Source organism: Peromyscus maniculatus, chromosome 13 (assembly GCF_049852395.1).
Source record: "Peromyscus maniculatus bairdii isolate BWxNUB_F1_BW_parent chromosome 13, HU_Pman_BW_mat_3.1, whole genome shotgun sequence".
Lineage (NCBI taxonomy): Eukaryota > Metazoa > Chordata > Mammalia > Rodentia > Cricetidae > Peromyscus > Peromyscus maniculatus.
In genome coordinates, this window is record NC_134864.1 from 53,726,294 (window position 1) to 53,745,192 (window position 18,899).

The 18,899-nt window shown below is 39.4% G+C and overlaps 1 protein-coding gene across 30 annotated transcripts in view; it reads right to left on the reverse strand.

Annotated features, from left to right (window-relative positions):
* Abi2 (abl interactor 2) overlaps positions 1-18,899 on the reverse strand; it is a 92,015-nt gene that overhangs the window by 33,351 nt on the left and 39,765 nt on the right. For 3 of the 30 annotated variants that reach the window (XM_076550284.1, XM_076550281.1, XM_076550296.1), the window contains exons 3-8: positions 18,335-18,511; positions 16,529-16,546; positions 10,684-10,781; positions 7,626-7,772; positions 6,815-6,939; positions 4,996-5,178 (exon numbers count right to left, since the gene is read on the reverse strand). In XM_076550284.1, coding sequence (XP_076406399.1) covers positions 4,996-5,178; positions 6,815-6,939; positions 7,626-7,772; positions 10,684-10,781; positions 16,529-16,546; positions 18,335-18,511 — 748 coding nt within the window. The remainder of the gene's footprint in view (positions 1-4,995; positions 5,179-6,814; positions 6,940-7,625; positions 7,773-10,683; positions 10,782-16,528; positions 16,547-18,334; positions 18,512-18,899) is intronic. The other 27 variants (XM_076550285.1, XM_076550282.1, XM_076550286.1 and 24 more) reach the window with 14 other exon arrangements.

Sequence of the window (18,899 nt, forward strand, 5' to 3'; positions counted from 1 at the left end):
TCAACCCAGGGGTGGAAATCAGATATCCTGCCTATCAGAGATTTGCATTGCAATTTGTAACAGCAGCAAAATTATGGTTGTGAAGTAGCAACAAAAATAATTTTATGGTCAGGGTACCCACAGCATGAGGAATTGTATTAAAGGGCGGCAGCATTAGGAAGGTTGAGAACCACTGGGCTAGAACATCAGTGTTGAAGGGAACAGCTCTAACACTGATTAGGTCATGAGGGTTCCACTTTCATGAATGAACATCAGTGTTGAAGGGAACAGCTCTAACACTGATTAGGTCATGAGGGTTCCACTTTCATGAATGAACAGTGCCATTATCAAGAGTGGGTTTTCTCCTTTTTTATCCTATAGTCTCTCACCAGACAAGGCCCCTTGATATTGAATATTCCGCCTCCAGAACTATGAGCCAAACAGACTAATATAATTTATAAGTAATCTAGTCTGCAGTGTTCTGTTACAGCACACAAAACTATAGATAAAGTTTCCCCCCCCCCTCCAAATAATAAATTATAGTTTAAAGCAGTCACTAAACACTGGAGACTAAACAAAGAATGACATTCTGGGAAAGAAAAAATAATGTTTGATACAATCATTCTAAAATAATGGTGGAGAGAAGTTATCAAGGAAAGTTGTTTAAAAGGAAACAAAATATTTCAACAAAACACTTGATGCCATAACTCCAAGTCAAACCCATCTTTAAACAACACAAAATATTCACCTTCCTGAAGCTAGAGCACTCCTTAAAATTAGTTTACAAAATTTGTATCAGCACCTCAGAAACCCACCCACATTTACCGCTCATTTGAACCTATTTCACCTCTTCAGAATTATTCACATCAACTGGAAATATTCTTTCCCAATCCATCCAGTTTCCTAAGAATTCAATCCCAATCTTTACCTTGCCCTTACCCTCACCTGGTCCCCACCAGGAGGCCCCTCTGGAACAGCATTACAACACACTCCAGGGGGAACAAGGCAGGGGAAGGCCAAGGGATGACAGGAAGATGGCGGAGGGGAGCGGGTCCATGAGGAAGGAAAGAGGAGGACCAGGCAGAGGAAGAAATAAAGGTACTATCCTAGGATCTTCAAAAAAAAAAAAAATCAACACCATTATGAATTTTATAAAGTTGGACCCAGTCTAAAATTGCATGTTTTAAGTCTACAGTGAGATTCAGAGACACTATATCAAATAGGCTCAGCAGTTAAGAGCACTCGTTGCTCTTGCAGAGGACCTGGGTTTGGTTCCCAGCACACACATGGCAGCTCACAATCATACTCCATTAACTACAGATGCAGGGAATCCAACGCCTTCTGCTGATGTCCTTGGGCACCAGGCAGGCATGTGGTGAACATACATGTCAAACATTCATACACATAAAAATAAATATAAAAAACATTTTTTTTTTGGAGAGTTTCAAGACAGAGTTTTTCTGTGTAGCCCAGGCTGTCCTGGAACTCTCTCTGTAGCTCAGGCTGGCCTCAAATTCAAAGAGATCCATCTGCCTCTGCCTCCTGAGTGCTGGGATTAAAGGCGTGCACGGCCGCCGCCACTGGCTTAAAAGGACAGTTTTAAAGACATCTATTTATATAAACTAAAGCTAGAACCATTAGCACCCCACCCCCAAAATGGCACATGAAAGGATGCCCAGCCTCAGCACTCATTAGAGATATGCAAATTAAAACTGCATGAAAAACCGCTGAAGTTTAAACAAAAAATGTAGTTACTTAGGAAACCACTTGATAATTTCTTTAAAGGTTAATTATTCCAAGCATGTGGTGCATGTCTTTAATCCACCACTGAGAGGCAGAGGCAGGCAAATTTCTAAGTTCCAGGTCTGTCAGGGCTACACAGTGAGACCCTATCTCAAAATAAAATAAACACATTATACATTCCCTTTACAACACAACCTAACAATTCTATTCCCTAGGAATTCACCCAGATGACATGACCTGAACTCACACAGAACCCTGTACAGGAATGGTTACGGCAGCAGTACTCAGAACCCTCCAAACTGAAAACGGACTGAACGTCCTTCAACCTGGATTGGCCCACGTTGTAGCACATCCACAGAAGAGCACTGCCAACAGTCAGAGGGACCACGAAAAGGAACAGAATACCTCAGCCAAGCTCCTAGACCCACCGCCAGACCCAGCCGGCCACACACTGTCCACCACTCCCACACACTGTCCACCACTCCCACACACTGTCCACCACTCCCACACACTGTCCACCACTCCCACACACTGTCCACCACTTCCACACACTGTCCATCACTCCCACACACTGCCCACCACTCCCACACACTGTCCACCACTCCCACACACTGTCCACCACTCCCACACACTGTCCATCACTTCCACACACTGTCCACCACTCCCACACACTGCCCACCACTCCCACACACTGTCCACCACTCCCACACACTGCCCACCACTCCCACACACTGTCCACCACTCCCACACACTGTCCACCACTCCCACACACTGTCCACCACTCCCACACACTGTCCATCACTTCCACACACTGCCCATCACTTCCACACACTGTCCACCACTCCCACACACTGCCCACCACTCCCACACACTGCCCACCACTCCCACACACTGTCCACCACTCCCACACACTGCCCACCACTTCCACACACTGTCCACCACTTCCACACACTGCCCACCACTCCCACACACTGTCCACCACTCCCACACACTGCCCACCACTTCCACACACTGTCCACCACTTCCACACACTGTCCACCACTCCCACACACTGCCCACCACTCCCACACACTGTCCACCACTCCCACACACTGCCCACCACTCCCACACACTGTCCACCACTCCCACACACTGCCCACCACTTTCACACACTGCCCACCACTTCCACACACTGCCCACCATTTCCACTTGTCTGTCTGCATCCATTCTCAGGCACAGGTCAACAGCCAGCAAACAACAGAGTGAAGTGAACAGAGGCTTGGAGGTTATCGGAGGGGTGACATATTGTTCTAGATCCTACCTGTGGTGGTAGCTACAGGGTACATGTAAAGAATTCACTATATTTACACCTCAAAAGGCAAACTTTACACATTTTATACCTTCAAATAAAAAGTTAAGGAGTTTTCCTTTATGTTTTAAAAATAACTTTCTACTTACATAATAAATGTCTACTTGTTTAACACCATGAATCACCCTTTGATTTGGGGGGTGCAGGTGGGAGTGGTCCTCGGTCCTCTATTATGCAGCGCTGAAACTCACTATACAGTGGCCTGGAACTCAAGAGATCCACCTGCCTCTGCCGCTTGGGTGGCAGAATTAAAGGCATGCACCACCACGCCTGGCCAAGCACCTATTTTTAAATTATCATTTAATTACTAAAATTCTTACTGAGGGGTCGTTTATTATTTCTGCGTCTATAGCATTAGCAAGATTCTTAACTAGCTGGACTAGTGTACCAGCTGCATACCTCCATCAAATGACTGCCTATATTTTCACTCATCCATTACAGAAAAGTCTTCTTCATAAGGACTATTATAGAAGATATCACAATAGAACACCACCCAAAACCCAATGTGGACAAAGATGTCTTTTAAAACATGTTTTATTAGTAGCCAGATGGTGGTGCATGCCTTTAATCCCAGCACTCGGGGGGGAGGGGGGGAGGCAGGAGGATCTCTGAGTTTGAGGCCAGCCTGGTCTACAGAGTGAGTTCAGGATAGCCAGAGCTACACAGAGAAACCCTGTCTCAAAAGAAAAAAAGAAGAAGAAGAACCTATTTACTAACCAGCATCATATTAACTGTTCAATGTCTTCTGAGGTGACTGAGTCTTTACCATTTATCCCAGCAAAACGTATTTGAGGTTGAGCTCTTTAAAATGATGATTACATTTATTTATACAGAGGGTGCACTCATAGCACAGTGTGAGTGTGTGTGTGTGTGTGTGTGTGTGTGTGTGTGTGTAGATTAGAGAACATATAGGACCTGGTGTGTGTGTGTGTGTGTGTGTGTGTGTGTGTGTGTGTGTGTGTGTGTGTGTGTAGATTGGAGAACATATAGGACCTGGTTTTCTCTTTCCACCATTCTGGGTCCCAGGGATCCAAACTCTAGTTGTCAGGCTGGGCAGCAAGCCCTTTACCTGATGACTCATCTCCCTAGCACTAGATTGAAATCTTACGTAAAACACCCGTCAACTTAAATAGTCCTGAAGTCCTTCGGAAGTATAGTTAATGAGTTTCTGGTAATACTAAAATATAAGCAAAAATTCCATTATAATAAACACAAGAGGTTTGTAATTTGCTATATAAAATATTACATTAAAATATATTTTTCAATTGTCATATGCTTGTTTTTGCTAATTACTTCACCTGCAATATTATTAATATGTGTACTCATACAAATGTTATATGCAGAAACATGTGCATGTGAATAATTGAACATGCAAAAGCCAGAGGTCAACCTTTGTGTCATCCTCAGGAGCCATCAACCTTGTGTTTTCAGTGTCTCTCCCTGGCCCTGACCCATTGGGACAGGCTCACTGGACAGCCAGCCCAGGGACCCACCCGCCTCCAGCTCCCCACACTGGGATTACAAACACACAGCCCTGCCTGGCGTTTCCCGTGGGTCCTGGGGACAGAACTCAGGTCCTCGGGCTCACACAGCCAGCCCCTTACCACCTAAGCCACTGCCCGGCTCCCTGTAAGAGGTCTACAGGTAAGTGTTCCAGACGCCGTACCATGTCCACAAGTCTTCAACAGATTAAAGGAAAGCAATATTTATGTTTGTGCTACTTTATTGGGCAAATGTTATCATAGACTTGAGCTTAATTTTCTCAGTAAATTCTTTATTCACATACCACTTTCTGATTAAAATACTAACCATTATTTAAAAAAACAAAAACAAAAACAAAGTAAAACCAAACCAACAAATATGAAGCTGAAGTTTCTGGCAAGAATGGCCAGATGACTGGATCTGTCTGCCATGCCAATACTCACCTGTGGGGGGATTGGAAGAAATAACAGGGGGAGGTGGAGAAGTGAAGCCATCAGCAAGGGTCTGTGCACCCCCAGCAGCAGCATCTGGGGCAGTGGAGGAGGGGACAGTAGCAGGAACAAGAGGGGTAGGAACAGATGCAGAAGTAGCAGGAAGGGGAGGAGTGCCAGCAGAGCCAGCAGGGGCTGATGGGAAAGAGGAGTAAGAGGCAGCATTAATAAGGCAGTCACATTAGCATTAGAAAAGGCATTGGAATATTAAGAGTATTCAGCGCTTAACACTAGCCAAAGGAATAGAGCATTGAAAAGGAATGGTTAAGGTTATTATGTGAGCAACAAATAATTCAAGATGCTCAGGTAGTATAGAAAAATGTTAGTTAAAAACAAACATTCCTTTTTACCTGAAAGTCACTAACCTAGGAGAAACCAGTTCCTATATACTGTTATTTTTATCATGGCACATCCTATGTATATAAAACTATAGTACCTTAAAAAGCAACAATATACTATTAGAATTAGACACAAATCAGAAAAAAGGCACATATTCCAGACAGGGGAGAGAGAGAGAGAGAGAGAGAGAGAGAGAGAGAGAGAGAGAGAGAGAGAGAGAGAGAGAGAGAGAGAGAGAGAGAGAAGGAGAGAAACAAACTTCAAACAATCTTCAAACAAACATGCACAAAATTTTTCATGATTTTTGTAAAAACGTATCTATTTGCATTATTATAATTAAATATGTTGTTTTGGTTTTGGAGACAAATTCTTACTACACAGCCATCGGCTCCTAGATTCTCTTGCCTCAGCCTACGCACGCTAGATTACAGGCCTGAACCACAACCTACTTTGTGACAGTCTATCATGCTGGGTGTTTGGTTTGGTTTGGTTTTTGGTTTTCTGAGACAGGATTTCCCTGTGGAGCCTGGCTGTCTTAGAACTCGCTCTGTAGACCAGGCTAGCCTCAAACTCAAATATCTATCTGCCTCTGCGTCCTGAGTACTGGCCTAAAGGCATGCGCCAACATACTCAACTCATTCTGCTAGTTTTTTAATAAAGAGTTTTATTTACACATGTGTAAGCCTAAAAGACGTTATGTGTGCATCTGCATGTAGATGTTCAGAGGCCAAAAGCGAGTGTTGACCAGCTGGAGCCACCGAGCGTGGGTGCTGAAACCACACCTGGGTCTTTCTACAGGAGCAGTAAAGGCTCCTAATCACGAACTGTCTCTCCAGCCCCTCTCTTGATGGTTTTGTGTTCATGCTTCTAAAACTAAATTCAAACTCTGGGTTTTCAAATCAAACAAATACAGTTTTCTGGTTCAGGGAGGAGGGGGAATAGTTTTTCAGAAACTACTGAATTATAATGCTCCTTTAAATGTACATCTCTCATCCTTTGTTACCAAATTGGTTCTCAAGGCATGTCCTCACCAATTCCAGGAAGTGTACTGCTCAAACACTAACTGAAACTAAAACACACCTAAGAACACGAACCTGCAAGCGCCAACTGAACTAGCAGCAAAGACATAAAGCAAAGGGCAGACAAGCAGAGAGACCGTGGGGGTAATGAAGACCACTGGACAGGAACACAAGTGTCTGCAGACTGCCAACACCTACCGTGTGCTAAGGAGATCCTCTTTAAAATTTTCATTAGGAAGAAAATCCATTGTAGGAGACTCTGGGTTCAACAGCCAGCAACACACACATACACATGCTCGCAAGGGCGGGCACACACACGCACACACAAAACCAAGAAAACTCACTATAATTCAATAACAAATTGAATACAAACTGGCAGAAGAAAGCAGAGAAAATGAGCACTACCGCTTTACCTGGAAAGACGCTGGGAGGGGATGGCGTGGGGACAGCGATGGGGACCCCCACACTCCCACTGCCACTGTTCTCCCGGCTGCTGCTGCGACTACTGGGGTGGCTCCCCCCACTGCTCCCACTGCTGCTGGAGGAAGAAGAGCCACCAAAGAGTGAGCACAGAGAACAGAAGAGCACGACTCCCAAGTAGTTCTGAAATGACAGCTACAAGAAATCAAATTCAAAAAACTTCCATTTCAAACATGAATTCTTAATAAGGAGAAAACCTGAGTTCAGTACACTTGTTTTGATACCTATTTATGAGGTCTATCTTACAATTTTTTTAAAGAAATCCTCTATAAATGTAAGGGCAAACTGTTCGTGCTTAACACATCAAAATAATAAAAATTACCGTTTATATCCGGGTTTAATACCTATCTGAAGAAACTTACAGTAAGTTTTACTAGATTATTTTATTTCCGTTTGTAATGGCACGGTGATATACTAACATTTTAGTATGAATAGTTTTTCATCTGTAAATTTCCACACAAAAAAATAACTTGCAATTTTCATTCCTGGTTAATAACGTTTTTTTGAATTAACTTAGGTTTTATTTTGTTGGTAAGTTTATACTTTGAGATGTCTTTTGAACCTTCCTGGCTGCTCAAAGTTGTATCAGAGCATGAGGAGAGAGAGGAAGAATTAGATGAGGTTTGGGAGAGCAGAGTGAGAAAAAGAACTTAGTGCTTGGAAAATGAGAGAGATTAACTCGAGTTATCGGAACAGATTATGGTACTCTGACCATCATGTTTTGCGCTGAGGTAGAGAAAATACCTGTAAGTTCGATTTCTTTGATTCACAGAAGCTGTCCTCACAGGGCTCTGCTGCGAGGGAGCCATATTACGGGTTGGGCTAGGTACGTAATCATTTGGTACCACTGGAGGACGCACTGGCTCCAGTGTGCGGTAGGGGGAGTGCCGCCTACAAAAAGAAGAGCGTATGTATGGTGTGATTAATAAGTTTCGGCACCATCAATTCCGAGTTGCCAGTGAAATACAATTTGTAGCAGAGATAGGAAATGTGGTTTGACCCAGCTATCAATTTGTCTCCTACGGTACAACTCTCCCACCATTAGAGAGAGTTCTGGGGAGTATGTAGTGTAAATTTCAGTCTCCAACCTCATTCCCTATGCTAATGTGATTTTGTTCATTTAGTCACAGAAAACACAGGTTTTCCATTGTTTCAGCCAATGTTTCCTAGACTCCACTCTTCTTAGAAGAATTTGAATTAGTTTAGTATCATGTCAAAATCTCCCAAATGCACTGAATGAATGCACTAATTATCTTCTTCTCCTCTCTCTCCCTAACCAAAGATTTAAAAATACACGCCAGATCTAGATGTTTGGAGTCACAACCTCCACATGATGATCAATATCAGCCATAGCTCACTCCCCTTTTTATACACTAAACACATGGTAATTAAAGATGTACTGCTACTTAAAAATGCACTGCTTCATTTCATTTTCCATTTTCACCCCTTTCTCCTTCAAGTTCACCGTGATTGCTCTGCTGTTTCCTCCTCAGAGTTCAACATTGACAGGGAATTTTAGAAGACTACTTACTTAGGTCCTTCTGTCTCAGCTACTTTCAACTGTAGAGCCCAAACCAGACAATGTTACTAACAGATTGTTCCCTTTTCCCCTTTCCTTCCAAGGAAGAACAGGAAACCCAGAGAGGAAATGCAGCACAACAGTGCGGCCTGGAACACTGCTCAGCACCCACTCCGTTGTTTTCAAGGGACCAAATCCTTCAGGACAATGATGCCTTGTAGGTGAGAGGAGGCCTTTAAAAGAATTTGTCATCCCAAGGTATGAAAATTCAAAAGCTTTCTTCTCTTGCAAGGGGATGTGGCTCAACCGGCTCTTCTATTTCTCAGTAACTCACTCCCAACCAGGTTCCCAGAGTTTCTTTAAGAATTGATTTCCTGGACACTTGGGCTCATTGACTTTGAATGGGATTTCTTTGTGTGTGTGGGGGGGGGGGGTTCTAGTCAGGGTTTCTCTGTGTAGCCCTGGCTGTCCTGGAACTCACTTCTCAAACTCACAGAGATCCACCTGCCTCTGCCTCTGGAGTGCTGGGATTAAAGGCATGGGCCACCACCACCCAAATGACATTATTTTTCAAAGGCACTGTTGACTCTACTTCCCTTGGGCATGATTCAATAAACAAAATAATTAACAACTCAAATAAGTAAGGGACACTGTATGTGCTACTGTGTCAAAAGGAAAGGAAGGGATGCCACAACTCTGAATTGAAAATATTTTTTTAAAATTCAAGCATCTTTGAAATTAGAATGCATATATAAATTTATATATATCAGAAAATTAATCTTAAATTCTACTTCTGATAATGTTTCCACACACTAAAACATGCCATTCTATCTTCACTAACTGAAAGTTCTACAAGAAAACAATGATACGAACAAGGTTAAAAAGGTAAAATAAACAGGAGAAAGAGGAGTAATAGGTGACCAGGCAAAGACTAAAGAAAACAGCAATGACCATCAAGTGGACAAATGGAACTTAGCCACTCTGGTCTTGAAGGAGCAGCTGAACTCATGCTAACACCCAAGAAAACACATTACGAGTGTATGAGTCCATGAGTCCAAACTCTGAGTGCAGAAGAAATTTTCATTTCCTAGAGACTTGATAACGTTAACTTAACCGCTTACAAACTCCATTAGGTAGTACACCTGAGGAAATGAAGTCATTCTACAGGAAAACGAAGGAAACACTGCCTCTGGACCATCACACGCTACAATGTCATGTTCATTCTACCTTGAAGTTTAAATCTTACTTGACCAGCTAGATTCTTTCCCCTGTATTCTAAGAACAAAAAGATCATTTTAGATAAAGCCTAAACTGGATTACAGGCACAAACCTGTAATCCCAGCATTCCAAAATTTGAGGAAGAGGTGATCAAGAGTTCAAGACCAATATAGGCTACATTATATAGTGACACCTGGCTTAAAAAGCAAAAATAAATTCATTAAATAAAACCATCCTATTCCTGGTTTCACATTTTGTTTTTTCTACTGATCAAACTATAATCCCCTTCCAACATATCATCCATTATATTTCAACTTGCCTTTGTCCTATCCAAATCCAAAGTGACTGAGTTTTGTAGGGGAGGGCATTTTTTTGTGGTTTGCCAGTTTCCTTTTTTGTTTTTTGTTTTTTTTTTTTGTTTTTTTTGAGAAAGTATCACAAAGACAATAGTTCTGAAAGCATTTGTCCTTCTTGTCTTACACATTTTTAAAAATCCCTTTACAGATGAAAAAACTAAATTGTTGACAAACTGACCATAGAACAAACAGCAGTTAACCAGAATTTCAGTCAACCAGTTCTGGATTACATTATATACACTTAATCACAAACTTCAACCATGATAAAGCTAGGATATACTGTACGAGAAAAAGTCACACTTTCCTGCTAACTGGTAATTTATGAAATAAAGTCAACTCCAGAGCCTAAATCAGAGCTCAAAAATATAACAAGTTAGAACAGCCTGATAAATGCAGCTGCATTATAAAAGGATCATTAACATTTTCTAAGAAAAAATAATTAAAGTTAGACTTCACTTTATAATTAACCATGAATTTAGGTGAGGATTTTGTAACAATTTAAAACTCACTACAAAAGTAATTTCTAAACAACCACTTTTAAAGTATAAAGATGTGCTTACCAGAAAAAAAAGAAAGAAAGTTACACACACAAAGGTAACACTATGAAGAAAATCTCCTCCCTACTAATTCACACAGAGACTGGTTTTGCTCTGTTTTGTTTCTTTAACACAACAGTACACAACCTGGTTCTCTATTACTATATACTCACCCAAGTGTCCCCTTTCCTGACATGGGGGGACTTGGAGGTTTCTGAGTTGGAGGTGTTGTACGTGGCAGCCCACCCATCTTCATATTCTGGGTGCTCACCTAAAAAAATGTTGAAGAAAACACAACTGAACATCTCTGCAGATAAGGAAGTGGCTCTGGAAAACAGGGAGGGGAGGGTTAAGTAAGAAAACAATTCGAGGCCATGCAATCCGTGTGCAATCCCCACTCTACCATTTGCAGTTGTACTCAAAGGACTCTTCCTAAAGGGTTCACATTGGTCTCAACTTGTGTGTGGAGAATTTATTTGCCATTAGGCCATCACACCAACAGTCACTGGTTAGACTATGTGCTATTACACTTAGCTAAAATCAAATAATATAGTTATAAAAAAACTTTAGTGGTAACAAAAAATAACTCAGAAACAATAAGCTCTTTAATCAGTTCTTCATTTGGGGATTGTTTCCTTTAGATAGCAAGTATATCATAAAACATATTTCCCAGCTAAAAATATGCAATTATGCATCTGTCCAGTTGTAACTAGAGAATATACAATACAGATAAATTGTATGATGTACAAAGAAAGTTCAGCTATTTAAACTTGTGAATCACTCTCACAATTCAGATTTAATGTTCTCCTTATGTGGAAATCACCTACCTGAAACGCTGCTAGAAGATCAAGGCAATGGCAGGGTTGAGGTAACCCATCACTGAGGACACAAAAGCCACTGTCATTGTATGACTTCTAGTGGGAATTAAACCCACACAGGCCCAAAGTGAAGGCTAACTGAGGAATGAGACAGTGTGACATAGTCCTGAGTCAGAGATGGACCATGACCACATTCATAGTTCTATTCCCAACTGAAATTTCAAATACAGAAAAGATGGGCAATCTGGGAATAATGATGCCATCCATCAAAAGAGTATGTCAGCACATGTAGAAAACCCCTAAACATCCATTTATCTTATAAGGAGTCAGTAAGGAATACAGTGCAATGCAACCTCACATTGTTCGAGACTACCAGTAGATTAAATCACTATTCACAAAGTAGATCCATACATGCTCTGTTTTCAAGTCCCTATTATCTTGGACTGCCATCATCGCAACACAATATCAAGTTTCTCATAATACTATCTTCAGAATTAAAATTTATACTTACAACATAAAAGGGTAAGATATTATACCATTGAAGTTGGAAGAGACAATTATAATTTTTAAATACAAATATATATATTTGAGACAGATTCTCATTATGAAGCCCCTAGCTAGCCTGAAACACTATGGAGACCAGGCCAGCCTTGAACTCACTGAGATCTGCCTGTCTCTGTCTCCCAAGTGCTGGAATTAAAAACGTGCTTCACTACTCTTGGCCAATTTTAAAATAGAAATTTTATGAAAACAAATCTTAATTATATCCGAGTACTGAGGTGGTCAAAATTAACTCTGGCTAGGGTATATTTTTTAACTTCTAAAATAATAATAATTATTACTTATCCAAATAGGCAAGAAATAATATCAAGCAATAAACTCTTGAAATGAATAGCCCAGTGAACAAGTTGTGTGTGATGTCAAAACCATCTTTAATGACAAATGGCACCTTTGCAATGTTATTACCATTTTAAAGTAAAGCATTTGTCTGAAATCCTTCTGCTGCCACTTTTAAACAATAAATACCAATTATCAAATAAATTATCCTTATTATCTTTAATAAGCAAAGGGTATGTGAATTTTATCTTTAAAATGTCTTAAAAAATTCACATTTGAAGAAAATTTTATAAGTAATCTGACAACCACCATAACTTTTTTAAATTGTATGTTTTGATTTATGAGCCCACAAGATTTTAGTAACCAAAGTCCTTTAAGCTCAACCTTAAACAACATAAAACCCAAAGTTACTGTAAGTGATGAGAGCGAAGTGACCCGAACACTGGACTACAGCTCACTTGGCTGGAGACAGGAGGGAGGAGGAGGAGGAGCGAGAACAGAGAACAGCAGAGCGTTTTATTCTATACATGGGGCAGCTGTGGTACCTGAAAATGACCCCACTGTAATTGGTTCACGTCTCAGTATGCGAGGCGCTTTTGTTTAAATTGCAGTACCTTCTCTACGGCTTCAAGTCTGCCCTAGTAACTGAGGAAAGTAATCTTTCAGTTAAAATTGAATGGGCCTATATAAACAAAAACGAATACATTTTATGATCTTTAAATTTCTCAAATGACTGAATTTGTTTGGTTAGTAGGTTGGATGAACAACAAATCACTTAAGAACTAAAGCCCTGTGTGATGTCCAAACCACCTAATTTTATTCAATTTTGTTGTTGTTGTTTTTTGGGGTTTTGGTTTTTTTTTTTTTTGGTTAATTTTATTCAATTTTATTCATATACTACTCTCTACTAAGCTAAGTTTGTCAGTAGTTTCTCAAGCAAATATTCCTCTGTGCTACATAAAACAGTAAGTAGTGTAGAGAATATGAATACAAAAACTTAAGAAAACAGTAGTGACAAAATCTGATTTTTTTATAAAGGGCAAATTTAAAACTAGAATTGAATAGTTCAAATCTAAAATAATTTATTCAAGATTCTTTACTGAATAGATATCATGATCCTAAAAGAAATTTTGAGGTGTTTTAGAGAACATATTTCCTGACAAATATGTTTTCCTGGCGAAACATCTGGCTAAATTATGCTTGTGGTAGAAGACAACATGTGTGAGTGTGCTTGTGTGTATGTACATACCATAAACGTCGAAAAGGAAAACAAAAACTGCATCTACTTTGTAATAGTAACTCCTCTTGAAACGTGTGTGCATATGTGCGCTGCAACCACATTGTAACAGTAATTCCTCTTGATGTGCACGCATGTGTGTGCACATGCATACCAGAGTATGCACATAAAAGTCAGAGAAGAACCTTTGGATACAACCTCACCTTTTCCCACCTTGTTTGAAACATGATCTCTTTCTGCTGAGTGTACCCGACTACTTGGGGTGGTTCGAGTCAGTGTTTCTCTGTGTAGCCCTGGCTGTCCTGGAACTCACTTCTCAAACTCACAGAGATCCACCTGCCTCTGCCTCTGGAGTGCTGGGATTAAAGGCGTGCGCCACCACAACCCAAATGAGATTATTTTTCAAAGGCACTTTTAAGTTGCTCTGAACTTCAGCACTATTTCTGAAGCTGGTCAGCCTCATATCTCTAGCTCACCAGTGGGATCACCTCTGATATGCAATCTTATACTGACAGATGACCTGCTTCAACAGAACAGTAGCAGATGCATCCTAAAATGATTTGTGATATTGCCATTCAGCTGTCAATCACTTGCCAGACTACTATATACAAGAAAAAGGGCTCTAGCAGAAAAAAACAGTAAAGTGGTCTATAAAAGGATTATATGAGTCATGTTTAAAACAAAGAACCATCTCTATAAGAAAATGTTTTTTTCAAAAAAAGGAAGTAGTAGTTGTAATGTGGAAAGAAACTGTTAGAAAAAGGTGGTGTGTGGCTTTTTCTAGGAAGATGTGAACAAGTATCTATTCATCCCAGATATGGCATATGCTAACAAGAAACTGGAAAAGGGTTTCATCCAAGTCTGTGTTGCTGACTTGATGAACGGAATTAGCTATTTACAGAAACGTGAGTGAAAGGTTGCTTACAGAGCACGACACCTCACAAACAACTGCAGCAGCCTCTAGGGTCCCCTCCAGACATTGTTAGCACTTGTTTATCCTTAGGGAGGACAAGGACCTGCTGAGCAAACTCAGGATCTGTTTCTTGAGCTCTCCTCACCATTCCAAAAGAGATGTTAGTGAGCTGCATCTTGTAGGCCTTGTGTGGACAGCCAGAACTGCTCTGAGTCAAGGTGGCAATAGCCACATCCAGAGTTCCACAAGAGAACATTTCACAGAGAAAAGCAAGCTGAGTGGAGACAAAGGGGTGGGTGGAAAGAGGGAAGGGGAAAGGAAGAAAGATCAGATGTGGTAGCACATGTCTCTAATTTCAGTACTTGGAGGGTGAGTCAGAAGGGTTCAAGGCCAGCCAGCCTCAACTACACAGTGAGTTCAAAGCCAACTTGGACTAACAGGAGACCCTAAAAAGAAAGGACCTGGGGTTGGGGATGCAGAATCAGTAGTTGAGTTCATACTTAATATGCTCAAAGCCTTGGGTTTAATAATCCATTCTTGAAAAAAAATTTAAATAGAGAGAAAAAACGAGGACTATGAATAATTTTATCTATACATGGATTAGAAGTGGAAAACAGGCGAGGCCCATAAGTTTCTGTCCAACATTATCCTTCGCGATAGTACGATCTAGTATAATTATTATACTAGTACAATCCTTTGGGATTCTAGTGTGAAACTTCTTGGTTCAAAGAGGGAAAATGTTGAGGAATCTTATCCAAGCATAATTTGTATAGGATCTTTCTAGGAAGCCCTCAGGGGACCTATGTCTTACATGAAAACAGACATTCAAGGTCAAAAAAGAAACATAGCCCAACCCAGAGAAAAGAAGCAGGGAGAAGGGCTTAGACAGCAGACTAAACATTAAGAGAAAGGACCTGCCTACTGCTGTGTCTTTGTTCAGTTACTATCTCTGGGCATTGCTACCATTTGTAGGTTAACAGGTCAAAAACCAAAATTTGAATACTGCCTACCTTTTTCAGTCTAGTTCACTTAATTGAGCCATTTTAAACAGAAGGAACGTTCCCACAATTCCACATATCTCGGTTACCAGGAAGGGAAAGGCTTAGAGCCTCTTCTCCAGCGTGACTTTCATGGCCACGGTTACTTCTAGGAAATACAGTCATCCTGTCTCTTATCACCAACTACACTCAAGATATGGGAAACTGCAGAGTAACAACAACAAAAACATATTTGAAAAGAAATCACAAAATCTGGCTAAGGAAAAAAAAGAAATGCATAAGTTTGATGAAAATCATTTTAGTAACACTGTATTTGATAGGCTTCTTGAGTATAGCTGAAATGCTTTTATCATGGATCCTTCAAAATACTAAACTATTACACAGGCCACAACAGGAAAGAGTGCCTTGTTTTGTTTGGGTGTGTGTGGTTTATCTTATTTGGTTGGTTAGTTGGTTTCTAGGGCTAAGAGACTGAACCAGGGACCTCCACACGCCAGGCAAGTGTGCTAGCACTAAGAAATACCTTCAAACCCGATATCTAATTCTTAATTTGTATTTTTTTTAATATTATCATTAACTTTGGATGGGGTGCATACAAATAACATTCACCTTTAAAAAGACTTAAGGTGAGTTTATATTGAAATATTTTATACAACCACTTTAAAAAGACTATTTTGTAAAATGTACTGCAACTTAAAAAAAAGTATATGATGACATTTTTGCTTTTCAGTTTTTTGTATTAGAAGTCGAAAGATAATGGCATGTTGTTAACAAATCATATAATTAAGCACACCATTTATAGAATAAAAAGCTTTACACAGGGGGAGGGTTAAAGAAAGCATGTTAGTTGGCCCTCCAATCAATAACAAATTTCCACATTTATAAAGACCCAGATAATTTTCTCTCATAACACTTTACAACAGCGTAACATATTTCAGTTTCACAAAAGCACCCACTTATTCAGCAAATACTTACTAATCACCTAATGTGTTTTGGTACTGTTCTAGACACAATGAACAGGGCAATGAACAAAATAGACAAAAATACCTACCCTCAGGGAACATGAAGACACACAACAAAGTTGCTAGGCCAAAATAAATAAAGAGGACTAATTTGTTGGTTTTAAAAGGCCAAAGGAAGAATCTCTCTTTCCTCCCCATATGTAACATTCTACATCAGAACACAGAATGGAAATTCAGCCCTGGAATCTCTTACCTTAAATCTAAGCAACCACTTAATGCATAAATGGAGCAAATAAAGAGGGAAGGGAAAAAAGCATTGAAAGGTTAGTTGGAACTTCAGGATGTGGAGTCAAAAGAAAGAAAACAAAGAAAAACAAGTTAAGCAATCAGCATTAACAAAATAATGTTTCAGTAGATCACAGAAAGAGTGGTCAAAGCAGAATGTGTCATGACCAGGAGTTTCATTGATGACATAAAATAATGTTTTATTCACAACCTTAATTCCTTTAAAGAATTCTTCAAATTAACGACCACTAAACACTACAGTACAAACAACAGAGGCTATAGTCCTAAAAGAAAAATATCTTAAGGATTAAACAAGAATTACATGAAAAAAATCATCTTTTATTATATAAACAGGCAAGCACAAATGTGGTATTTTATATTACAAGTATCTTGTGGCATCAGATCCTGGTAGGAGCCTATAACATTCTACTAGCAAGTGTTAGTCTTCAACAAACTTTCCCCAAGTTAAAATAAATTACAGTTTTAATTAACCATTTAATTATATATCCTATTTTAATATGTTTTAATTAGTCATTAAAATATATGTAGAAATCAACTATAAAATTAAATATCAAATTCTAGGTAATAATGCTTATTCAAAACTCTATGCCAGGTGTGGAGGTACACACACACACCTTAAATCCCAGCGCTCTGGAGGCAGAGGCAGGCTGATCACTGTGAGTTCAAGGCCAGCCTGGCCTACACAATGAGTTCCAGGCCAGCCAGGGCTAAAATAATAAAACCCTTAAAAAAACAAAACAAAACAAAAAAAACAACAAAATCCCAAATCCACAACTCTGAAATAAAAGTTGTTTGATAAATAAGCTTATATTTTATGTTTTATTTTTACATAGATAAACATTAAATTTGAATTTACTGATTTCTGGCCAAAAGGTGGTGTATGTTTTATATAAATAGATTTATATCAGAAAAATATCATATGCATGAACTATACAGCTTCAAGATAGACATATGTGTATATTTATTTGAAGTCATACTTAAAGTGTTTTTCCAATCACTACTGAAATATAAATTGTAAATAATGTATTCAGCTGCAGCTCTAAATGGTTTCCTCAGTGCAAATACCTACTTATAGGAAGTACACTTTTACCCAGCTAGAGTTGGTAGGTGTTCTGAAGTACTAGTGCTAGAATACAGGGCCTTCTGTGTGAAACAGCTCATAATCTACCACTAGGCCACATTCCCTATACTCTACAATTTTGATGATGGTACTTCATATGCATACTAGTTACTCAATTATCTTTAAAAGCCGGCCAAATAAAGATACAAATTTAAAAGCATTGGAAACAAACAATAATTTGCAACTTTTATCTATACTACTCTTATTTATCCAAAAGGTTGAGATAAAATTATTCTACAAAAAAAAAAGCAAGTTCATATTTAACAACATATGCTGTTCTGAAAACTAATGCCAAAAGTTTGCTGATAAATTTCTGAGATAAGAAAAAACATTTTAATAATATGCTAGATGATTTTTCTGTCATATTAAATCATTAAAAGATCAGAACAGCTACACTATACTTAATTTGATCTATGCAAATTATCACTGTAACTAAGCAAATCCCTTTGAAAGATGACTGCTTCTCAACACACAGCACTAAAGAAACACTTAAGGACACAACAGTTAACCGTAGTGAGCAATCTTCACAACTGTGTTAAGATTTTGTCCTTTAGGAAATTAAACAGATTTTAAATCTTCCAGAGTCCTACTACAGACTATGACTTCTGAAAGCCTGACAAGAACTGCACCTACCTTTACTCCATGTCCAATGTCATCTAGAATTGTGTAATCAATAGGTTTTCGAATATAACGAACAGGCCGCTCAAGGTTGGCTGGTGCAATAATCTTATGGGTTCTTGAAGTGTTTTTATTGGTAGTCAAAATACCAATTTCTCTTCTTGCAACTTTCTCTTTATGAATATCAACTGTCTGCAAGATATAAAGAAGACAAGACAAAGACAGATAGCTCTGGTATCCAAATAAATAATAATCAAATGTCTGAAGATTTAATATTGCTTCATATTCATTTCATAAACTGTCTTCTCTCTAGACTACTGTCTTTATCCATATTAACCTAATGCAAGGGTTGCCAAAGCATACCCTCAGATCTAATCTGGCCCACTACCTGATTTTTATAGCCAACATGTTAAAAGCAGAACTTAAAATGTGCATGTGTGCAGGCTTGCATATACGTATGCACACATTGTGTGCACATATATAGGTGCTTATGTGTGTGTGATCACATGGAGGGGTACACATGTGTATGTGTATGCTTGTGCATGTGGAGACCAGAAGTCAACCTTGAGTGTCATTCTTC